This window comes from Carcharhinus amblyrhynchos, chromosome 7, assembly GCF_965287045.1.
Source record: "Carcharhinus amblyrhynchos chromosome 7, sCarAmb.v2.hapA, whole genome shotgun sequence".
Lineage (NCBI taxonomy): Eukaryota > Metazoa > Chordata > Chondrichthyes > Carcharhiniformes > Carcharhinidae > Carcharhinus > Carcharhinus amblyrhynchos.
This window is the reverse complement of record NC_137330.1, coordinates 69,028,779-69,051,849: the sequence shown is the minus strand read 5'-3', so window position 1 is coordinate 69,051,849 and position 23,071 is coordinate 69,028,779. Positions and strand designations below refer to the sequence as shown.

Genomic DNA, 23,071 nt, shown 5'->3' with positions numbered 1-23,071 from the left:
TCAGTATAGTTCTTTCACTCTGGGACGACTTCTATCCTTTTCTACATAGAAACTAGGAGAAGGAGTAAGCCATTTGCCCTTTCAGCCTGCTCCACTATTCATTTTGATCATGGCTGATCATTGAATTCAATATCCTAAAAGTATCTTGAAACTTATAGAATTGTGATCATTGTTCCCAAAATGGTCCTCACTGAGACATCAGTCACCTAAAAATATAAGAATGGAAGAAATAAGAGCAGGAGTAGGGCATCTAGCCCTTCGAGCCTGCCCCGCCATTCAATAAGATCATGGCTGATCTGAAGTGGATCAATTCCACTTACCCGCCTGCTCCCCATAACCCTTAATTCCCTTATCGATCAGAAATCTATCTACCCGTGACTTAAACATATTCAACGATGTAGCCTCCAGCACTTCAATGGGCAGAGAATTCCAGAGATTCACCATACTCTGAGAAAAGAAGTTCCTCCTCAACTCTGTTCTAAACTGCACACCCCCCCCTTTATTTTGAGGTTGTGCCCTCTAGTTCTGGTTTCCTTTCTAAGTGGAAAGAATCTCTCTACCTCTACCCTATCTAGCCCCTTCATTATCTCATAAGTCTCTATAAGATCCCCCCTTAGCCTTCTAAACTGCAATGAGTACAGGCCCAGTCTATTCAATCTCTCCTCATAAGCTAACCCCCTCATCTCCGGTATCAGCACGGTAAACCTTCTCTGTACTCCCTCCAAGGCCAATATATCATTTCGCAAATAAGGGGATCAAAACTGCACACAGTACTCCAGTTGCGGCCTCATCAGTGCCTTGTACAGTTGCAGCAAGACCTCCCTGCTTTTATAATCTATCCCCCTCACTATAAAGGCCAATATTCCATCTGCCTTTTTGATCACCGGCTGCACCTGCAGACTGAGTTTTTGCGATTCGTGCACAAGGACCCCCAGGTCCCTCTGCACAGTAGCACGCTGCAACTTTTCAACATTTAAATAATATTCCATCCTACTATTATTTCTTCCAAAGTGGATAACCTCACATTTGCCAACGTTATACTCCATCTGCCAGGTCCTCGCCCATTCACTCAGCCTATCCAAATCTCTCTGCAGACTTTCCGCGTCATCCATGCAATTCGCTTTTCCACTCATCGTCGTATCAGCAAATTTTGTTACCCTACACTCAGCCCCCTTCTCCAGATCGTCTATATACATGGTAAACAGTTGAGGCCCCAGCACAAATCCCTGCAGCACACCACTAGTCACCAACCTTGGTGGTTATTTTCCAGACGTCGCTGGATTCCGGGGAAGTGCCGGATGATTGGAAAACGGCTAATGTTACGCCGTTGTTTAAGAAGGGTGCCAGGCAAAAGGCGGGGAATTATAGGCCGGTTAGTTTAACGTCTGTGGTAGGTAAAATGTTAGAATCTGTCATTAAGGAGGAAATTGCGAGGCATCTTGAAGGGAATTGCTTGATAGAGCAGACGCAGCACGGTTTCATTAAAGGGAAGTCGTGTCTGACAAATTTACTGGAGTTCTATGAGGATGTGTCTAGGGCGGTGGATAGAGGAGAGCCGGGGGATGTGGTCTTTCTAGATTTTCAGAAGGCGTTTGACAAAGTACCTCACAAGAGGTTATTGCAGAAGGTCGAGGGACATGGAGTTGGGGGTAGGGTGTTAGCGTGGATAGAGGATTGGTTGTCAAATAGGAGGCAGAGAGTGGGGGTCAACGGGTGCTATTCGGATTGGCGGATGGTGACTAGTGGAGTGCCCCAGGGGTCGGTGCTGGGGCCTCAGCTTTTTACCATTTATATAGATGATCTGGAGGAGGGAACCGAGTGTAGCGTGTCGAAATTTGCTGATGACACCAAGATTGGGGGAATGGCAAATTGTGCGGAGGGTGTGGAGAGTCTGCAGAAGGATCTAGATAGGCTGGGCGAATGGGCCAGGAAATGGCAAATGGAATTTAATGTTGGCAAGTGTGAGGTGGTCCACTTTGGTAGGAAGAATGGTAGGAAGGACTATTACTTAGGGGGCGAAAAACTGCAGCAGGCGACGGTTCAGAGGGACCTCGGGGTCCTTGTGCATGAGTCGCAAAAACCCAGCTTGCAGGTGCAGCAGGTGGTCAGGAAGGCAAATGGGATGCTGGCCTTCATAGCGAGGGGGATTGAATATAAAAGTAGGGAGGTCTTGCTGCAGCTGTATAGGGCATTGGTGAGGCCGCAGCTGGAGTACTGTGTGCAGTTTTGGGCGCCGCACCTGCGCAAAGATATTTTGGCCTTGGAGGGAGTGCAGAGGAGGTTTACTAGGCTGATACCGGAGTTGAGGGGGTTGAGCTATGAGGAGAGGCTGAATAAACTGGGCTTGTACTCGTTAGAGTTTAGAAGAATGAGGGGAGATTTCATTGAGACGTATAAGATGATGAATGGGATGGACAGGATAGAGGTGGAGAGACTCTTCCCGCTCAAAAAAGACAGTAGGACTAGGGGGCACAGCCTCAAGATAAAAGGGGGGCGGTTTAGAACGGAGTTGAGGAGGAACTTCTTCACTCAAAGGGTGGTGAATCTCTGGAATTCTCTGCCCGTTGAAGTGGTGGAGGCTGCCTCGCTAAATATTTTTAAGACGCGGGTTGATGGGTTTTTGATCAGAGAGGGGATTAAGGGTTATGGGGAGAAAGCGGGAAAGTGGAACTGAGCAGCGACAGATCAGCCATGATCTTATTGAATGGCGGGGCAGGCTCGAAGGGCTAGATGGCCTACTCCTGCTCCTATTTCTTATGTTCTTATGTTCTAACTGCCAACCAGAAAAGCACCCATTTATTCCAACTCTCTGCTTCCTGTTGGATAGCCAATCCTCAATCCACGCTAACGCTTTACCCCCAATTCCATGTACCCTAACCTGTCCAGGTTAATTTCTCAGAACCAAAAATAAACCCTTTCCCAAGTTGGACTGTCTATATTTGCCTCAAGAAGCATTCTTGGACACCCTGAATAAACTCTGCCTCATCCAAGCCCCTGGCACTAAAGAAACCCAGTTTATATTGGGGAAGTTGAAACTGTCCATCTCAAAGGTCCTGCTGAATTTGCATCTTCCCATAATCTACTGACTCATCAGTTCCTCCACTTCACTGTTAGGAGGTCTGTCACGGAGTTGAGGAGGAACTTCTTCACTCAAAGGGTGGTGAATCTCTGGAATTCTCTGCCCGTTGAAGTGGTGGAGGCTGCCTTGCTCAATATTTTTAAGACGCGGGTTGATAGGTTTTTGATAGGAAAGGGGATTAAGGGTTATGGGGAGAGGGCGGGAATGTGGAACTAAGCCACGACAGATCAGCCATGATCTTATTGAATGGCGGGGCAGGCTCGAGGGGCTAGATGGCCTACTCCTGCTCCTATTTCTTATGTTCTTATGTTATGTTCTAATGGTGTGATTGCACCCCTCCTGTTCCTGAGTTTTACTCATATGGCCTCAAGCATGATCCCAACAAGGTGTCCTCCCTCTGTACAGCTGTGTACACTGTCCTAATCAGTAAAGCAACATCCCATCTTTTTTGTCACCCTTTCTATCTCTGAAGGACCTTGATCCTGGAATGCTAAGCTGCCAATACTGCCCTTCTTTCATCCAAGTCTCTGTAATTGCCACAACATCATAGTTCCAAATAGTAATCCAAGCTTTAAGTTCATCGCCCTGCCTGTCATATTCCTTGCGTTAAAGCAAATACCCCTCAGGCCATCTGTCCTGTTATGTTTTGTACATTCTGCATTTGATTTCTCTTAGCCTTATTCAACCCATTCACTGAGTTCACCACAATCTCTGTGCTGTGGCCCTTTTTGATTTTTGTTTTTGGTTTGTCTACCTTCCACTTTTTCCCTTAATGCCTTCTGTTTCTGTCCCTACTTTTCTTCCCTCTGACTTCTTGCATCAGTTCCCATCCCCCTGCCACATTAGTTTAAACCCTCCCCAACAACACTAGCAAACACTCCCCTATGGTAATTGTTTCCAGTCCTGCCTGGGTGCAGACCATCCACTTTGTACTGGTCCCACCTCCTCCATGGACTGGTTCCAATACCCCAGGAATTTGAATCCTTCCCTCTTGCACCATCCCTCAACCCACGTATTCATCTGAGTTATTCTGACATTCCTGTTCTGACTCGCATGTGGCACTAGGAGCAATCCTCAAGTAGATCTTTGAGGTCCTACTTTTTAGTTTAGCTCCTCACTCCCTAAATTCAGCTTATAAGGCCTCATCCTGTTTTTCTATCTACATTGTTGGTGCCTATATATCCACAACAGCTGACTGTTCACCTTCTCCCTCCGGATTGCCCTGCAGCCGCTCCAAAACATCTTCGATCCTTGTACCAGGGAGGCAATATACCATTCTGGAATCTCGTTTGCATCTGCAGAAATGCCTATCTATTCCCCTTATGATTGAATCCCCTATCATTAGAACTCTGTTACTCATTTTTCCTGCCCTCTTGTACAGCAGAGCCAAACACAGTGTCATGAACCTGGCTGCTGCCATCTTCTCCTGGCGATCTCCACCAAAAGTATCCAAAATCGTACATCTGTTTTAGTGGGAGGTGACCCATGCAGCCTTCCTACTCTTCTGTCTGATGTCTTCTCTTGTCTCCCCCCCTACCCTACTCCTGCCAGGACTAGTTCCTTCCAGCAGGATTTATAATTGCTTCTATTGATGGGGAACAATGCCAAAGGGATGGGACCAACTGGGGGTAGGGCCCATGGGGGAGAGGGGTGGGCACGATCGGTTGGAGGGGGCACTGATACAGGGTCACAGATCTGGCCAGTGATTGAACTGGTCTGCGATCGGGAGGCTGGCAGAGTAGGGCCACTGCGCATGCGTCGATCTATGCTCTGACAGATTGGCACATGTGTAGTGGCCCGCTCAGGGCTATGCTGCTGGCCTCTTCAGTGGGAATAGGCCATCCCCCCTGATTTTCAGACTGAATCACATTAGGGCACTCTGAAGTGCTCAGAGTGTATGAGATTCATTCTGAAAATCATGCTAAGAAAATCGGCAGAGGTTACTCCATACAAAGTGGCATCTTACAAAGATGGCATACAAAGTGGCATCTTAGAATTTGTTTGGGAGAATTGCCCCTATGGCTGGGGTAACCGAATCATGTAATTTAACTCATTTTTTTGCTGGTGAATTCTGATCTTCTCAACCATTTTGTCTGGTGCAATATTGTTCAATTTTTCTTGTTTAATGAATGTATTGTGTGTGTAAAAATTCATTAACAGACTCCTGTGAATTTGCTCAGTAACATTCCTCCATAAGTTCTTAAAAAATAAACAAAGTTAGCATCTATCAAGCCAGGTTTCATTCTGATATCTGACTTATCCAGTATTTACATTAGCTGAGGTTGTAACAATTGACAGTAAATTACATTCAGTAACATTCAGTAATTGAAATTACCTTACAATTACTTTCCATTTTTGTTCCAAATCCTTTTCCAATTTTTCCAATTTGAACTTCTCCTTTTCTTTCGCTGTAATCAGTCTTGCCTCATAATCCTGCCTTTGCTGCTCCAATTCTTTCTGTGGCATATAAGGATATTACTCCTGTTACTGTAATAATTGTTTAAGGGTTACAAAAAGGTAAATTCTATTATAATTATTTATTCACAAAGGGCAAACAGCTCAACTGCTACCCATCTGGACAGTCACAGCCTCCTTCTACATTGTTTCCCGTTCTTGTCAAGCTAAGTGGCCCTGTTCCTATAAACCCAAAAGGTATTGCCTCACACCCCAAACTACCTTCTTGCTGACACTGAAGTTCATCCTGCCTGTGAACTAATCCTTGTATCAGACAATGTTCTTCAGGCTACTGTCACTGTAGCTGATCCTCTATGGCTTAGAGGTGCTCTGGTGCCAGACACATGACTGTAAGGACAACTTTGTTAGGAAGCAGCTAACTGTTGAGGGCTTTGACGCAGCAATGAAGCCTTGTTGCTGGGAGGCCAGCCGCTGGGCTCAAGTTCCAGACTCTTCACTCTCTTCCACCCACCCTGACAGAGAATTTCTCTGCTGGCAGGCAAGTGCTGAGTTTTTAATGTGGGAGAAAAGGCTTAGCAAAAATTGCTTCACAACCTGCTCAAATTCTTTCCACCTTTGTAGTAGTGTTCCCAACTCAATGGAGCATTTATTTTGGCTTCTAAAATGTGCAGGAGCAGAGGCAAAATAGTTGGGAAAGGGGAAGGATTTTGTTGCAATGCTCTTATAATACCGACCCAAAAGTCAGCAGGTATACCAACCGAGTCACAACCCAAGCTATTGCCGACCCACAAAATAGCCACATGAAAATAGTGCAGGGTTGGGAAGGCACAGGAAACTCAAAATTCCAGCAAAAAATTCATGTTTTGCTATTCCCAACTCCATTCCCACCTCCATGATGGGACAAAAATCCATATCACCATTCAGTTTTTGGGAGATCCATCCCTCTGAAGTAGATTGGTCAAGTAGTTAAAAATGCACCTGAAAACAAACTGAAAGTAAAATAATGTTCCTTCAGTCCCAAAAAACCTCAGTAATATTAACATTAGCAAAAAACTCTATTCAGCAGAATTACACTACAGTGTATGAAATATTAACTGCTTGGCTACCGTAAAAGTTTTAAAACTCAAAATCTTGTCATGTAATTCATTTAATTTTGTTTAAAGTTTATTTATCAGTGTCACCAGTAGACTTACATTAACACTGCAATGAAGTTACTGTGAAAATTCACTAGGAATTCAAATCTCTTGTTTAAAGTTTCCAGTCACTATGGAGATCGTGATACAATGAGTAAACTTCTGATAGCTTGAGACTTAAATTTATAATCGCTGGATTAATTTTTTTTTAACAGGTATTTAGAGAAAACAGACTTCTTGCCTCCAGAATTGCATTTTTCACCAGCTGTCAGGTCTGAAGGACATAACAGACCACGTGTCTTAACTTAAGAAGTTCATTCAATTATGAAAAGAAACAGGGTCAAAGTGTGTGTTTAACAAGCATGAAACACGACAACAGAAGGATTGATATAGTTATTAGTACTTGCACTGAAGAAAGAGAATCATTTGTCTCCCTGAGCTTGGCCCTGCTAGAATCCAGATCTTTTTGCAGCCTTTCTTGAGCATTCTTCAGGCTGGAAATATGCTCTTCCGCTGATCCTAGGCCTTGATCACTCTTCTTCACAAGTTCTTGTAAACGACACACCTAATATAAACACATTTCTTAGGCCCAACAAGTATTAATGCTGACCAAAATAACTTATAAAACAGCAGTGTTAATTAATTCTAGGCTCATTTCTGGTTTTGACTTCACTGCTGATCTCCTTACATGCACACAGAAAATGAAAAATACATTTATTACAGATCCATACAGTATATTCAGACAGATTGTAGGTTTACATATTCATTACTAAACAAGTTGCCAATCCTCCAGGATTGTCATGGAGTCACCAGGAATAAAATATGAATTACCAGGAACTGCTGAGAATAAACCAGGAGAAAATCAGTGGAACTTTGTTGAATGGGGTGTAACTGTGTTTTGAAACTGTGCATAAGTAACAATTACTGAACAAGCATGGACAAGCTAGGCCGAAGAACCTATTTCCATGTTATAAACCTCTATGACTCTAATGTGTATGCTCCTACAAAACTAATTTGACAACAACTGAGTACCCTTCCACCCCCAACAGTATTTACATTTTAAAAAAATATTTTAAAAGTATTTCATAGTTTAGCTTCCAGCTTAACCCCATGTGTATACTGAATCTTTATTTCCATTTTTGTACAATGATTAGCAAGTGAAATATAATCCTTACTTTTTACTTCCAGGTTTGCTATCTCAAATGTTTTAATCTGACTGAATGGCTTGTCGAATGATTTTCACAGAATCCCTACAATTCAGGAAGAGGCAATTCGGCCCATCAAGTCTGCAGTGACTCTCCAAAAGAGCATCATATCCAGGCTCCCCTGTCCTGTCCCCGTAACCCCTATTTATCATAGCTAATCCAACTAACCTACACAATTTGGACACTAAGAAGAACATTTGTTCCTCATCCTTAATTGTTGTCGAAGTGGTGGTATTGAGCTGCCTTCTTGAATTGTTGAGGTCTTTATGGTGTACATACACCCAGACGCTGTTAGGGAGGAGTTCAAGGATTTGGACCCAGAGAAAATGAAGGAATAGCAATATATTTCCAAGTCAGGATAGTTAGTGACTTGGAGGGAAACCCCAGGTGGTGATCTTCAACATGAGTGTACTGACCACGTCCTGCTAGATGGTAGCAATCGTGGCTTTGGAAAGCGCTATCTAAGAAGTTTTGCTGAGTTGTTGCAGTGCATCTTGTAGATGGTACACACTGCTGCCACTATTCATTGGTGGTAGAGGGAGTAAATGTTTGTGGGAGAGGTGCCAGTGAGGGATTTGTTTGTCCTGGATGTTGTCAAGCTTCTCAAGTGTTTTTGGAGCTGCATTCACACAGACCTGGAGAGTATTCCATCACTTGTTTGACTGTTGTCTTGTAGATGAGGGATTCAAGAGGTGAATTACTCAGCACAGGATACCAGCCTCTGAACTCTTCATGTGGCCACAGTACTTACATGGCAAGCCTAGTTCAGTTTCTGGTCAATGACAACGCCCAAGATGTTGATATTGTGGGCGTCAGTAATGGTAATGCCATTGAATATCAGGGGCAATGGTTAGCTTCTCTCTTGTTGGAGATGATCATTGTCTTGCTTGAATGTTACTTGCCATCTGTCAGTCCAAGCCTGGAGATTGTCCAGATCTTGCTGCATTTCAACATAGACTGCTTCAGTATCTGGCAAGTCTTCAATGATGCTGAACATCATTCAGTCAACAGCAAATATCCCCACTTCCAACCATATGATGAAAGGCAAGTCACTGATGAAGCATTTGAAGATGGTTGGGTCTACAACATTACCTTAAGGAACTCCTGCAGTGACATCCTGGAACTGAAATGGTTGACCGCCAAACACCACAACTATCTTCCTTTGTACAAGTTATGACTCCAACCAGCACTGGGTCGTTTCCCCACCACACCCCCCACCACGACTCCCCAATTCTCACTGACTCGAATTTTGCTAGCGCTCTAACGCCATACTCGGTCAAACGTTGCCTTGATTTCAAGAGCAGTCACTGTTGTCTCATCTCTTCAGTTCCACTTAATAATCCATGTTTGAACCAAGGCTGTAATGAGGTCAGTAGCTAAATGAGCATCAGTGACCAAATTATTGCTGAGCAAGTGTCACTTGATAGTGCTGTTGATGATCCCTCCATCACTTTACTGATGATCAACAGTAGACTGATGGGGCAGTAATTGACCGATTTGGATTTGTTCCGTTTCTTGAATACAGGACATGTCTGGGCAATTTTCCATATTGCTGGGTAGGTACCAGTGTTAGAGCTATATTGAAACAACCTTGTTAGGTATGTGATAAGTTCTGGAGCACAAATCTTCAGTAATATAAAATAAAGAGCCCATAGCCGTTGTATTTTGCAGTGCTTTCAAGCTTCTTGATGTTACATGGAGTAAACGAAATTGACTGAACACTGACATCTGTGATGTTGGGAACCTCCGGAAGAGACCAAGATGGATCATTCACTTGGCACTTCTGGCTGAGGACTGTTGCTAATGTTTCAGCCTCTTCTTTTGTATTGATGTGTTGGGTACCTCCATAATTTAGGGTTGGATATTTCTCCTCCTGCAGTAAATTGCTTAATTGTCCACCATCATTCACAACTTGATTTGGCAGACTCCAGAGCTTTCTTCTAGTCCACTGGTTGTCGGAATTGCTCGGCTCTGGCTATTACTTGCTGCTTGTGTTGTTGGGCATGCAAGTAGCCCTGTGTTGTAGCTTCACCAGGTTGATATTTTATTTATAAGTATGCCTGGTGTTGCTCCTAGCATGCAGTCCTGCACTTTTCATTGGCCCAGGGTTGATCCCCTGATGGCCAGTCCTGAGTTGCTAGATCTGTTTCAAGTCTATCCCATTTAGCACTGTGGTAGTGCCACACAACATGGCACTATGATGGAGGGTATCAAGGCAGGACCTATTCCCCATACAGACTGTGCTGTGGGCACTCTTACTAATACTGCCATAGAAAGATTCATCTGCAGTAGGCAGGTTGGTGTGGATGAGATCAAGCACGTTTTTCACTTTTGCTAATTCCCTCATTTCTTAATGCAGACTCAACCTAGCAGCTACGTCCTTTAGGACTCAGCCAGCTCAGTCTGTGATCATGCTACCGAGGCACTTTTAGTTATAGACATTGAAGCCCCCCCACCCAGAATACATTCTGCACCTTTGTCCTGTGCTTGTTTCCTTCAAGTGGTGTTCAACATGGAGGAGAACTGATTCTTCAGCTGAAGGGGGAAGATATGTAGTAATCAGCTGGAGGTTTCCTTGCCCAGGTTTGACCCAGTGCCATGAAATTTCATGAGGTCCAGACTCAATGTTCAGGACTCCCATGGCAAATCCCTCTCAACTGTATACCACTGTGTCACCACCTCAGCTGGATCTGTCCTGCCAGTGGACAGAAAATACCTGGGGATGGTGGTGTGTGGGGCATCATCTAGGAAGTATGATTCCATGAGTATGATTATATCAGGCTATTGTTTGATTAGCCTGTGAGTTTCCCAATTTCGGCACAAACCCCCAGATGTTAGCAAGAAGGACTTTGCAGGGTTGACAAAGATGGGTTTACCATTATGCCTTTGCAGTTCCTAGATCAATGCCAAATGGCCTGTCAGGATTTATTCCAGTTTAAAATATTTGAAAGCTCATTAAAAATTTGACCAAATTATTAAAAGGTCCAGACATGTAACCCAGGCCTTCAGAAACTGACTGGGTGACAGAAGACAAATAAAGAGTGGGAGCTAGCCATGGCTGACCCAGGACATCAACTTGGCACAGGGGATTTTCACAGTACCTTCATCACTGTGCTAATGTAAGCCTGCTGGTGACACTAATAAACATTAACTTTAAACTTTAAGAAGGTCAGCAAGGCAAAAGGAGACTCAGCCCCTGGTAAGGTGTGTCCTTGGCGCTGCACAGCTGGCAGAGTGGGAATTCAGGAGTAGGGCTCTGAACAACCTGAGCAACCACATCACAAAGACTGATGAGCAGGGAACAAAGCTGCCAAGGTCAATTGAATATCCACCTGCCCAGAACGTAGGAAATAGGAGCAGTAGCTCTTTTGCTTCCTCAAGCCACCCTGCCCTTCAACAAATTCTTAATTGATCTGATTGTGGCTTCAATATATTCAACGATCCAGCCTCTGTAGCTGTATGCTAAGGAGGAGAGTACCAAACACTAACAACCTGCTGAAAGAAGTTGTTCCTTACCTTCATATCAATTAGGAGACCCCTTAGTTTGAAACAGTACCCCTAGTTCTTGATTGCCTTCCAAAAAGAAACATTTTGGAAGATTACAACCTATGCATACATTACCTCTGCAGCTAATTATTTTACTAACCAAGTATGCTGGCCATTGGGTTCAGGGGTCCTGTCAGCTTTTAATCACATTAGCAATCTCCATACATTTTCTTTACTGATAATAATTATTTTAAGTTAATCCCTCCAGTTTGTCTCTTGATTTTCTGCTATATTTGTTTTTTTTTGCATCTTCTGCTGTAAACATTTGTTCATCACTATTAACTCACTGATCACACCCTGTGTGTGACTATCACCAAGTGCAACTTCAAACCGAGAAGAAGAACATTTTAAATAGCTTTCTAAAATTGTAATATTGTTTGTATATGTGTTTAAATTTAATTGCAAGTACTATTTAACATCTAAGTCTCACCTGAAGCTATCCACTGGCAGCAGTTTAAAGAGATGATTAAGGAAACTGGCTTGAAATGGTCTTGCTGCACCTAGGCTCAGGTAGTCCTTGTTTCAAACATATAAATTCAGACATTCTCTGTACAACTAGTGCTGAGTGTGACTTCAGAGTGCAGAAGTTTGGTGAGAAGAGGATTTGATGAGGAGAGGAGGGAGGTTGCTTTCTTTGCTGTCTACTCTACTACAAGGCAGTAAATGAGCTATTGGTGAGTATCTGGTGAATATCCAGTTAGTGATCAAGGTCCATTTTCCAAAGAGTTAAAATAATACTAGAATTTATGATAAGATCAATCAGCACAGGAACAAGCCCTTTGGCCTTCCAAGCCTGCACCGACCATGCTGCTCGACTTAACTAAAATCCCCTCCCTTCGGGGACTATATCCCTCTGTTCCCATCCTATGCATGTATTTGTCAAGACACCCCTTAAAAGTCACCACCTATCCGTTTTCACTACCTCCCCAGGCAGCAAGTTCCAGGCACTCTCTCTGTGTAAAAAGAAAATCTGCCTCCTATATCTCCTTTAAACCTTGCCCCTCGCACCATAAGCCTGTGCCTCCAAATAACTGACTCTTCCACACTGGGAAAAGCTTCTGACTATCCACGCAGCCCATGCCTCTCATAATCTTGCAGACTTCTATCAGGTCTCCCTCAATCTCCGTCACTCCAGTGAGAACAAACCAAGTCTCTCCAACCTCTCCTCATAGCTAATCCCCTCCATACCAGGGAACATCCTGTTAAATTTTTTCTGTACCCTCTCCAAAGCCTCCACATGCTTCTGGTAGTGTGGCAACCAGAATTGAACACTGTGTTCCAAATGCGGCCTACCTAAGGTTCTATAAAGCTACAACATGACGTGCCAATTTTTAAACTCAGTGCCCCGGCCGATGAAGGCAAGCATGCCATATGCCTTCTTGACTACCTTCTCCACCAGCATTGCCACTTTGTGACCTGTGTACCTGTACACCCAGATCCCTTTGCCTATTAATACTCTTCAGGGTTCTGCCATTTACTGTATATTTCCTATCTTTATTAGACTTTCCAAAATGCATTACCTCACATTTGTCCGGATTAAACTCCATCTGCCATCTCTCCGCCCAAGTTTCCAACTGATCTATATCCTGCTGTATCTTTTGATAGGCCTCATCACTATCCACAAATCCACCAACCTTTGTGTTGTCCACAAACTTACTAATCAATACAGTTACATTTTCCTCCAAATCATTTATATATATTACAAACAGCAAAGGTCCCTGAGAAACACTACTCGGCACAGGCCTTCATTCAGAAATGCAGCCTTCCACTGCTACCCTCTGTCTTCTTTGACTGACCCAGTTTTTTATCCACCTTGCCAAAGTCACCTCTGATCCCATGCAACTTCACCTTTTGCACCAGTCTGCCATGAGGGACCTTGTCAAAGGCCTTACTGAAATTCATGTAGACAACATCCACATCAATCATCTTCGTCACTTCCTCGAAAAACTCAATCAAGTTTGTGAGACACAACCTCCCCTTCACAAAATCATGTTGCCTCTCACTAATACATCCACTTATTTCCAAGTAGGAATAAATTCTATTTAAAGAATCCTCTCCGATAATTTCCCTACCATTGATATAAGGCTTACTGGCCTATAATTACCTGGACTGTTCTTGCTACCTTTCTTAAACAAAGGACCAACATTGGCTATTCTCTAATCCTTTTGGACCTCCACTGTTGTGGAGATGCCGGTGTTGGACTGGGGTAAACACAGTAAGAAGTCTCACAACATCAGGTTAAAGTCCAACAGGTTTAATTTGGTAGCACTAGCTTTTGGAGTGCTGCCCCTTCATCAGGTGAGTGGAGTTCTGTTCACAAACTGGGCATATAAAGACACAAACTCAATTTACAAAATAATGGTTGAAATGCGAGTCTTTACATGTAATCAAGTCTTAAAGGTACAGACAATGTGAGTGGAGAGAGGGTTAAGCAGAGGTTAAAGACATGTGTATTGTCTCCAGCCAGGACAGTTAGTGAGATTTTGCAAGCCCAGGCAAGTCATGGGCGTTACAGATAGTGTGACAACCCAAGATCCCAGATGAGGCCATTCTCATGTGTTATCATGCATCCTCTCTGCCTCATCCAAGCCCCTAGCACTAAGTGAGTACCAGTCAATACAGGGGAAGTTAAAATCTCCCACAACAACCCTGTTACTTTTACACTTTGCCAAAATCTGCCTACATATCTGTTCCTCTATCTTCCGTTGGCAGTTGGGTGGCCTATAGTAAACCCCCAACATTATGACTACACCTTTCCTATTCCTGAGCTCTACCTATATTGCCTTGCTGTAAGAGCCTTCTGAGGTGTCCTCCCAGAGTACAGCTGTGATATTGTCCTTAACCCCTTATACAATCTCCTCTATCCCAACTGAAACATCTGTATCCTGGAACGTTAAGCTGCCAATCCCGTCCTTCCCTTAATCAAGTCTCTATAATAGCAATAACATCATAGTTCCTAGTCCTAATCCAAGCCCTAAAGTTAATCTGCCTTATCTGTTACACTTCTCACATTGAAACAAATGCACTTCAGTCCACCAGACCCTTTTTGATTAGCAACCCTACCCTACATGCTGTTTCTGAGTCTCACCGGCCCTGCTCTCTGCTTCCCCTTCAGCTAATTCAAATATTTAAATAAAATAATTACGCAATTAATCAAAGCTCATAAATATGGCAGGGCAGGTGATATATCATGCCTGTAGCATGCAGAAGCTCATGGATACTGGCATACAGGGCAAGCACATCTGGAGTAAGTGGTTGTGGATTAAGGAGCTTCTGCTTAGGATCATTGATGTTTCCTAATAATTCCTGTAGATCTGAAGTCAATGTAGGCCAGACCAGGTAAGAACAGCCGAATTCCTTCCCTAAAGGAAGTGTACCAGATGGGTTTTTACAACAATTGACTTTTAATTCCAACTTTTTAATGAATTCAAATTTCACCATTGGCTGTGGTGGGATTTGAACCTGTGCCTCACAGCATTACCCTAGAGCTCTGGATTGCTAGTCCAGTAACAAAATCAGTACACCACCACTTCCCCATACCTGTAGAAACTTTTACTGTCTATTTTTTACCTTCCTTTCTAGTTTTCTCTCATACTCAAATTTCTCTCTCTTTTTATATCTTCCCTTGTTGGTTTCTGAAATGTTTCCGATCTTCTGGCCTACCACAAACCTTCACAGCATTTTCAACTTGATACTCTCCTTAGCTTCCTCTGTTAGCCCTAGATGGTGGATCCTTTAGATAGAGATTTTCTTTAGTGGAATATACTTTTGCTGAATTATAAATTATCTTCTTAAATGTCTACCCGTACTCCTCTACCATCTTACCTTTTTAACCGACATTCCCTGTCCTCTTCAGCCAACCCATGTAATTGATTTTATCTTAATTTAAGACATACATTGCTTACCCTGAAATTGAATATGAAATTCCTTTCATTTTGTCATCATTCTTGCTTTGGGGCTCCATTACAATGGAGGTCATTAATTAATCCAGGATCTTTTGCTCGAAGAAAATGTCCAGATAAACTCTGAATTAATTCTCCAGTCTGCCTTTGTTAATTTATTTTATCTAATCAGTATGAACATTAAAGTCACCCATGATTATTGTAGTACCTTTCTTGCAAGCCTTCATTATTTCTTTATATAAACTCTTTGATGAAGTCAGTGCTAATGATATGCTGATTATATTAGGTAATACCAGCTGAAAACATTGTTGAATTAATTCCCTCAAATTTATAAAGAAAAACACAACATTTAATTTGAATTATGTAAATTTTCTTTAAAGTTTAGTCTTCTGTTACAGTGGCCCTTTAAGGGGCTGTCGATTTGTTTAATTGGCTTACTTGTTTATTAGCCCATTTTATTTTACTGATTTATCCAAAAAATATGAAATTGTTGAGACACTGATAGTGGAAAGTAGAAGCAGATAGATGTAATGCTGCATTTTGTAAAAAAAAAATCCATTATCAAGGACGAAGATCGTCATTTGGTTATATTCTCACTTTGAATCCAGTTAACACGGCAGCAGAAGATCATTGCCTACAAGTGAAGATTAGAAACTTGGATTTTTTTTCAGACAGAAGATTGAAATGTGGATTTTTTTTTAAAGAAAAATGGTTGAAATCAGTGTAACTTGTAAGATCATGGTTTCCCATCAATATTCACTGAATCCATTAACTTCTGACCAACTGCATCTCAAGCCCCAAAATACTTGCCAGCCAGTCCCTGCGACACGGAGTGGAGAGAGAATGGGGAAGTGTTACTGATCTCACTGTGGATTGATCACGGGGGCAATTCTCCCAGCCTCCACGAGTCTCCGAGCCTACGATTTCCAACAAAATCAGCTCTGTCTTGCTAATGAGCTTGGGACCCCCATGGGAGTCGTTCATTCCAGAGACTACTGCTCCCCACTAACGATGAACAGGTGGTCGGCCCCACTGGAGGAACAGAAGCCACGGAGGCCCCCCAGGGAGTAATGGGGGGTACGCCTTGGGCAGTTCCAGCCTGGCTCCCTGGAACTGCCAGTGGGCAAACTCACAATGCCCATTTGGCACCTTGGCACTGCCCACCAGGCATTGGGCAGTGCAAAGGAAAGGGACTTATTGGGTGGCAATCGGTGGGAGTGGAGGGGTCTGCAATCGTGATGGCAGGCAGAAGGAGAGAAGAGGTGATTGGGCTGGCCATCCACATGGGGAGGAGGGAAAGGACATCGGGGCCAGTGATCCTAGGATGTGGGGATTCACAAGGTCAGCAAAGGGAGGTTGCAAGGCTGGCCAGCAATCAGGAGGCCACTGCACACAAGCTGATCTCCACTCTGACAGATCGGCGCATGCACGTTGGCCTGCTCAGTGCTATGCTGCTAGCCTTTTGGGGGGGAAATAGACCACACTCCCCTTTTTCAGAGTGAATCCCTCCGAGGCACTCTATGACGTATAGTGGGTCAGAGATTCATTCTGGAAATCACACTAAAAAACCAGTGGGATTTACTCCCGAATTTTTTGGGAAAATCCTGGTCCATATCTGGCGTTTATTGGTAGGGGGATTGAATTTAGGAGTCGCAGCGTCATGTTGCAACTGTACACAACTCTGGTGCGGCCGCACTTGGAGTACTGTGTGCAGTTCTGGTCCCCACATTACAGGAAGGATGTGGAGGCTTTGGAGAGGGTGCAGAGGAGGTTTACCAGGATGTTGCCTGGTATGGAGGGGAGGTCCTATGAGGACAGACTGAGGGATTTGGGGTTGTTTTCGCTGGAAAGAAGGCGGCTAAGAGGGGATCTTATTGAAACATATAAGATGATTAGAGGTTTAGATAGGGTGGACAGTGATAGCCTTTTCCCTCGGATGGAGAAAGCTAGCACGAGGGGGCATGGCTTTAAATTAAGGGGGGGTAGTTATAGGACGGATGTCAGGGGTAGGTTCTTTACCCAGAGGGTGGTGAGGGATTGGAATGCCCTGCCTGCTGCGGTTGTAAATGCGCCTGGTTTGGGGGCGTTTAAGAGATCCGTGGATAGGTTTATGGACGAAAAGGGATTGGTTTAGGTTAGTGGGTCATTGTTTTTTAACTGGTCGGCGCAACATCGTGGGCCGAAGGGCCTGTTCTGCGCTGTAATGTTCTATGTTCTGTTATGTTCTATATCTGTGTGTCAGAACATGGTGACTCTTTGCAATTTACATATGGTATGATTTGGATGGATAGCACGCAAAACAACACTTTTCACTGTATCTCAGTATACAAGACAATAATAATTCAAATCAAAAGTGGATTTGTGGACACAAAGAGAAACAAGGTACAGCTTTGGCACTGTCACGTCCTAACGACAGTAAGATTAAAAGCATTTGTGAGCTTGAGGCTCATTAGTTGGATACTGAAGAAGGTGTAGGCCGTAATTCTCCAATCCCGTTATGCTAAAAAATCATGGAGAGTTATGCACGGGATCCAGGCAAGAGTCCTGCTAGCGTCTCCCAGCGCAGTCTGCTCTGTGCCAGAAATTGGTGGGGAGATGGGGCTAGCATTTAAATGATATATTAAATATCATTATTATATCCAGAGAGCTGGGCGGGTGGTGCCTCCAGCACTACCCAAGGTGCAAAATGCCAATGTCAAGGGGCATCTTGGCCCTGCCCATCAGGCTATGCCAAGGAGGTGGGATCTGATGGGGGCAGGTCCTAGGGGCTATCAGTAGGGGTGGGGTAGTCCCGCTGCCACTCTGCATAGGGGTCGGTCAACTAAGGAGGGAGGCCAATGATTGGAGTGGGCTGGAGATTGGGGTGGTCCAGCGCAGCAGGTGGGGGCTGCCCCGAGGATGACAGGGAGGCCTGCGATTGGGCTGTGAAAGGGTTGGAGGGGCAGCATCATGGGGATCGTGGAGCTGGGCAGCAATCGAGCTGGCAAGCAATTGGAGGCTGACAGTGCAGGGGCCACCACACGTGCACAGAGGCTCGCTGGTTTCAGGCTCCCAAGTGGGATTTCACCCATTGATTTACTATGATATTCATGCTGGTGGCCTCTGCCGTGCAGAGTGTGAGAGATTCTAGTCTGAACTCCCACTGAAAAAAACCCAGCATGAAAACGCCAGTTTTCATGCAAATTCAACACTTTTGGGAGAACTCAGGCGAGAGTTTGAATAGTCAGACTTTGACAGATTTCACCTGATGAAGGAGCGAGATTCCGAAAGCTTATGCTGCCAAATAAAACTGTTGGACTTTAACCTGATGTTGTGAGACTGCTTACTGAGATTTCAAAAAGACAGATGGTCATACAAGTGAGGATTTAATAGACCATATAAAAGATTGCAGAAATCCAATTTGTAAATTCCACATTCAGTACTCTCATTCAAATTGTTGGATTGTGCTAAAATGTCAGACACAGTTTTAACTGGAGTTAGATTCTCAGGAAGTGAAATTTTTTCAGATCAGATGTCTGATATTTTAAAAAATATCCTTGGAAACAGTTATTTCCAGCAGCCTTAATGGCACAGATGGGACAGTCCAGTGACAGAGGATGGAGAATTCAATATTTGGGGCCTTTTTAGATCATTAAGTACAGGTGCAGTTGTCACTCCAGCAGAAGAACCTCAGATAAAAGAAATGATATGAAGGTATCCTTGAAAGATCTGTAAGTCAACAGGATTAGCATAGTAGGAATGTCTGGGGAAAAGTTAATAGTTGTTTCACATGACTCCAAATGTCAATGTGAAGCAGAAAACAGGGTTTTGAAGCAAAATGCAGAACAGAAAATTCGTAAGCTGAAGATGATCTGATTAGTCCGAGGGAACTGTACTGGTTACAAGAAACTTCATTCTGATATTGAATGTACTTATATATTTATTTGCTTGCATCTTGTTGAATAATAGTTGCAATTCAACATATGGAATCAATTGGTTAAAATGTTAAAGTGAGATTCACTTAATAGTAAGGATCAAAGCAAGGTCAGGGAATATGGAAGTACTACTTGTTTCAGGAATGACAACATATCAAGGTCACTGAAAAGACTCCATGCAGAATAAGCTGGAGAAAGCCAATTTATTAGTAAAGATGTAGTATTTTTACTGTGAGGCATTTAGTTAAATGGCACTGATCAGGGCAATTTTCCAAACATTCTCAGTGATCTGACACAAGTTTTGTGTTCTCTGAGAATAACTTTCAAATTACTTAATGATATTTAAGGTCAGCAATGTGACCAATCTTATTCTTGCCTCTTGATTGGCTGTATTTAGCTTGGCAGTCAACTCTTCTCGAAGGTTTTCCATTTGCCGTTTGAATTGATTTTTCTCCTCTTCTATTCGCAACCGATCCTTCTCAAGATTTTGGTCCATTTCCTAAATGAGGAGTATAGTTACAGAAATTGAGGCCTTAAGCAAATGAATACAGACATTGCTATTATTTCATTCGTGTATACATCCTTCTAATGTTGGATTTCAAAACTGTTATTTTCGGTGTTCATTTCCACTAATTCAGATGACACACCCAAGCTTTCACGTGCATACTCTGCACAACAAACATCAACATTATAATACTAGGAAAATTTCCTTACTATTTAACTACAGGATTAAAATACATTCATAAGACAATTAAAATATTTCAATCTTCTGATATTAACATTATTTCTGCCATTCTTTTTCAAATCGCACTTTGTTACCTTTTTCTGAATCGGTTTCATATTACTTAACATATATTAAACAAAAAAAAGCTTTGCTTTACATCATGTGTTTATCGTCATCCTCCATTTCATGAGTTTGCACCCTATATTTTAGCCAATATAGAGAGCTTATGCTTGTGTTACGGACAGGGTCCAGAGAGAACTGAAACCTAACATCTCCCTTCCTGTCAGTAATCACTGTGTTTATGGAAAAACGGTGTGCCTTTTAGCCCCCATGAGTGTGCAGTCAATTTTAATAACAGCAGCAAGCTTTCGGGAGTTTAAATAATGAGGATTAGTTATTCATGCATTCATCCCAAAAATCTAAACGCTATGTCACTCTCTCATCACTCGTACACAATTTTACAAGTTGTAAACAGAAGAGTAACAGTTCACTTGTTTGTTCTGTCTTGGAAAGTCACAGCCATTATGAGCCCATTAAAGAAATTAGTTTATTCCACTCTTGATTTGTAGTTTGAGCTGAATATCAGAAATATTGCTGATGACACTAAGATTGGGGGAACGGCAAATTGTGCGGAGGGTGTGGAGAGTCTGCAGAAGGATCTAGATAGGCTGGGCGAATGGGCCAGGAAATGGCAAATGGAATTTAATGTTGGCAAGTGTGAGGTGGTCCACTTTGGTAGGAAGAATGGTAGGAAGGACTATTACTTACGTGGCAAAAAACTGCAGCAGGCGACGGTGCAGAGGGACCTCGGGATCCTTGTGCATGAGTCGCAAAAACCCAGCTTGCAGGTGCAGCAGGTGGTCAGGAAGGCGAATGGGATGCTGGCCTTCATAGCGAGGGGGATTGAATATAAAAGTAGGGAGGTCTTGCTGCAGCTGTATAGGGCATTGGTGAGGCCGCAGCTGGAGTACTGTGTGCAGTTTTGGGCGCCGCACCTGCACAAGGATATTTTGGCCTTGGAGGGAGTGCAGAGGAGCTTTACTAGGCTGATACCAGAGTTGAGGGGGTTGAGCTATGAGGAGAGGCTGAATAAACTAGGCTTGTACTCGTTGGAGTTTAGAAGAATGAGGGGAGATCTCATTGAGATGTATAAGATGATGAATGGGATGGATAGGATAGAGGTGGAGAGACTCTTCCCGCTCAAAAAAGACAGTAGGACTAGGGGGCACAGCCTCAAGATAAAGGGGGGGCGGTTTAGAACGGAGTTGAGGAGGAACTTCTTCACTCAAAGGGTGGTGAATCTCTGGAATTCTCTGCCCGTTGAAGTGGTGGAGGCTGCCTCGCTAAATATTTTTAAGACGTGGGTTGATGGGTTTTTGATAAGAGAGGGGATTAGGGGTTATGGGGAGGGGGCGGGAAAGTGGAACTGAGCAGCGACAGATCAGCCATGATCTTACTGAATGGCGGGGCAGGCTCGAAGGGCTGGATGGCCTACTCCTGCTCCTATTTCTTATGTTCTTATGATTCCTTCAAATGGATGATTGCTCACCAGCTCACGAAGTTAGGGATTTGTGGCTTACTACCAGAAGGTCAAATGTCACTATAGGTGGCCTTGGATTTAGAATAAAGTTGATAGGTTGATAAACTAAAGGTTGCGGCAGCTATCAAGTTTAAAAAGAGCTTCGGTTTTACTGCATTGGCCTGCAGCTGGTACTATACAGTGGTGACTGCCCAGGTATCCTTTTTTTAAGGATAAAAGGATTTGCAAAGGTCAGGTGGGATTTTCCAGTTTTGGGGCGAGCGCAGCCAGAAAATCTCACCCATGATAACTGACAGCTGTTGGATTTTAAGTTTGGAGAGTGCACTGTAGGATTCTATGACTTCGATATGCCATGAAGAATGACAGGTGTGAATTCAATGGATGAATTCTGTCTGGGTATATCATTCAGAGTGAAAGCCCTCATCCAGAGTGATTCAATTAAGTTGTTTATGTTGTGTTTGAAAAATTCAGATGACCCTCAGCAACCAGCTTTGCCACCTTGTCAGTATCCATTTAGAAAAAGATGTAGATCTGGAAGCTTCCACATGAACAGTCATGTTCGAAATTATGAATAGGGCATGCCTTTACTGGGTGCAACTCAGGGACCCACAGAGCCAAATAGCCTCAGCCCCACATTAACCTCTGTCATAATCAAAGTGGAGTGCGGGTGAACAGCTGGAAAATTAAACACCAAGGGGAGAATTTTCCCTGTGGGCTTCAGGATCCCACAGTCCGGGTCAAATGGGCATCAGAAGCCCACACTGGGTGAGAAACAGTCACTCAGCTGTGATTTTTTTTAATGAAAGTCCCAGTTTAGACCAAGCAAAAGGTAAGAACGCAATAATCCCCGCAGTCTACAATGATGTGCAAGGCAATGATGCTGATCAACAGATCTAACACAATAAAAATAACATCCTTTTGGTAACAGGACATAAGAAACAGGAGCACAAGTAGATCATGTGATCCTGAGTTCTGTTCCACCATTCAGTAAGTCATGGCTGAGCTGAGTGCAGTCTTAGCTCAATTTTCCTGCCAAACCCCATAATGATAATGATCTGCAGGTGGGGCAGGCTGTTAACGCGCAAATAAGTGCGGCGTGCAGGAATGGGACGGCAGTAGTTATGGGGGATTTCAATCTGCATATTGATTGGTCGACCCATGTTGGACGAGGTGGGCTCGAGGAGGAGTTCTTGGAATGCTGCCGGGATAATTTCCTTGAACAGTGTGTGTTGGAGCCGATGAGGGAGCGAGCTATCTTGGATCTGGTGCTATGTAATGAGGCGGGTAGAATTAGGGACCTTGCGGTGAAGGATCCTCTTGGAGAGAGTGATCATTGTATGGTGGAGTTTCTGTTGCAGATGGAGGAGGAGAAAGTGGGTTCCCGGACACGCGTCCTTTGTTTGAATAGAGGGGAGTATGGTAGGATGAGAGAAGAATTGGCGAATGTGGACTGGGGGAGCGCGTTGGAAGGTAGGTCTGCTGAGGAGCAGTGGAGGATCTTTAAGGAGATCTTTCTTGGTGCTCAGCAGAAATTTATTCCGATGGTCGAAAAGGACCGTAGGAGGAGAGATAATAAGCCGTGGATAACGAAGGAGGTGAAGGAAAGTGTTAAA

General features: G+C 43.6%; 1 protein-coding gene across 9 annotated transcripts in view; it reads right to left on the bottom strand.

Moving 5' to 3' along the window:
* The window catches only part of fam184ab (family with sequence similarity 184 member Ab), a 214,841-nt gene that overhangs the window by 103,272 nt on the left and 88,498 nt on the right, over nucleotides 1–23,071 (bottom strand). For all 9 annotated transcript variants that reach the window (XM_080192543.1, XM_080192542.1, XM_080192545.1 and 6 more), the window contains 3 exons: nucleotides 19,571–19,693; nucleotides 7,031–7,192; nucleotides 5,415–5,536 (listed from right to left, as the gene is read on the bottom strand). In XM_080192543.1, the coding sequence (XP_080048669.1) occupies nucleotides 5,415–5,536; nucleotides 7,031–7,192; nucleotides 19,571–19,693 (407 nt within the window). The remainder of the gene's footprint in view (nucleotides 1–5,414; nucleotides 5,537–7,030; nucleotides 7,193–19,570; nucleotides 19,694–23,071) is intronic.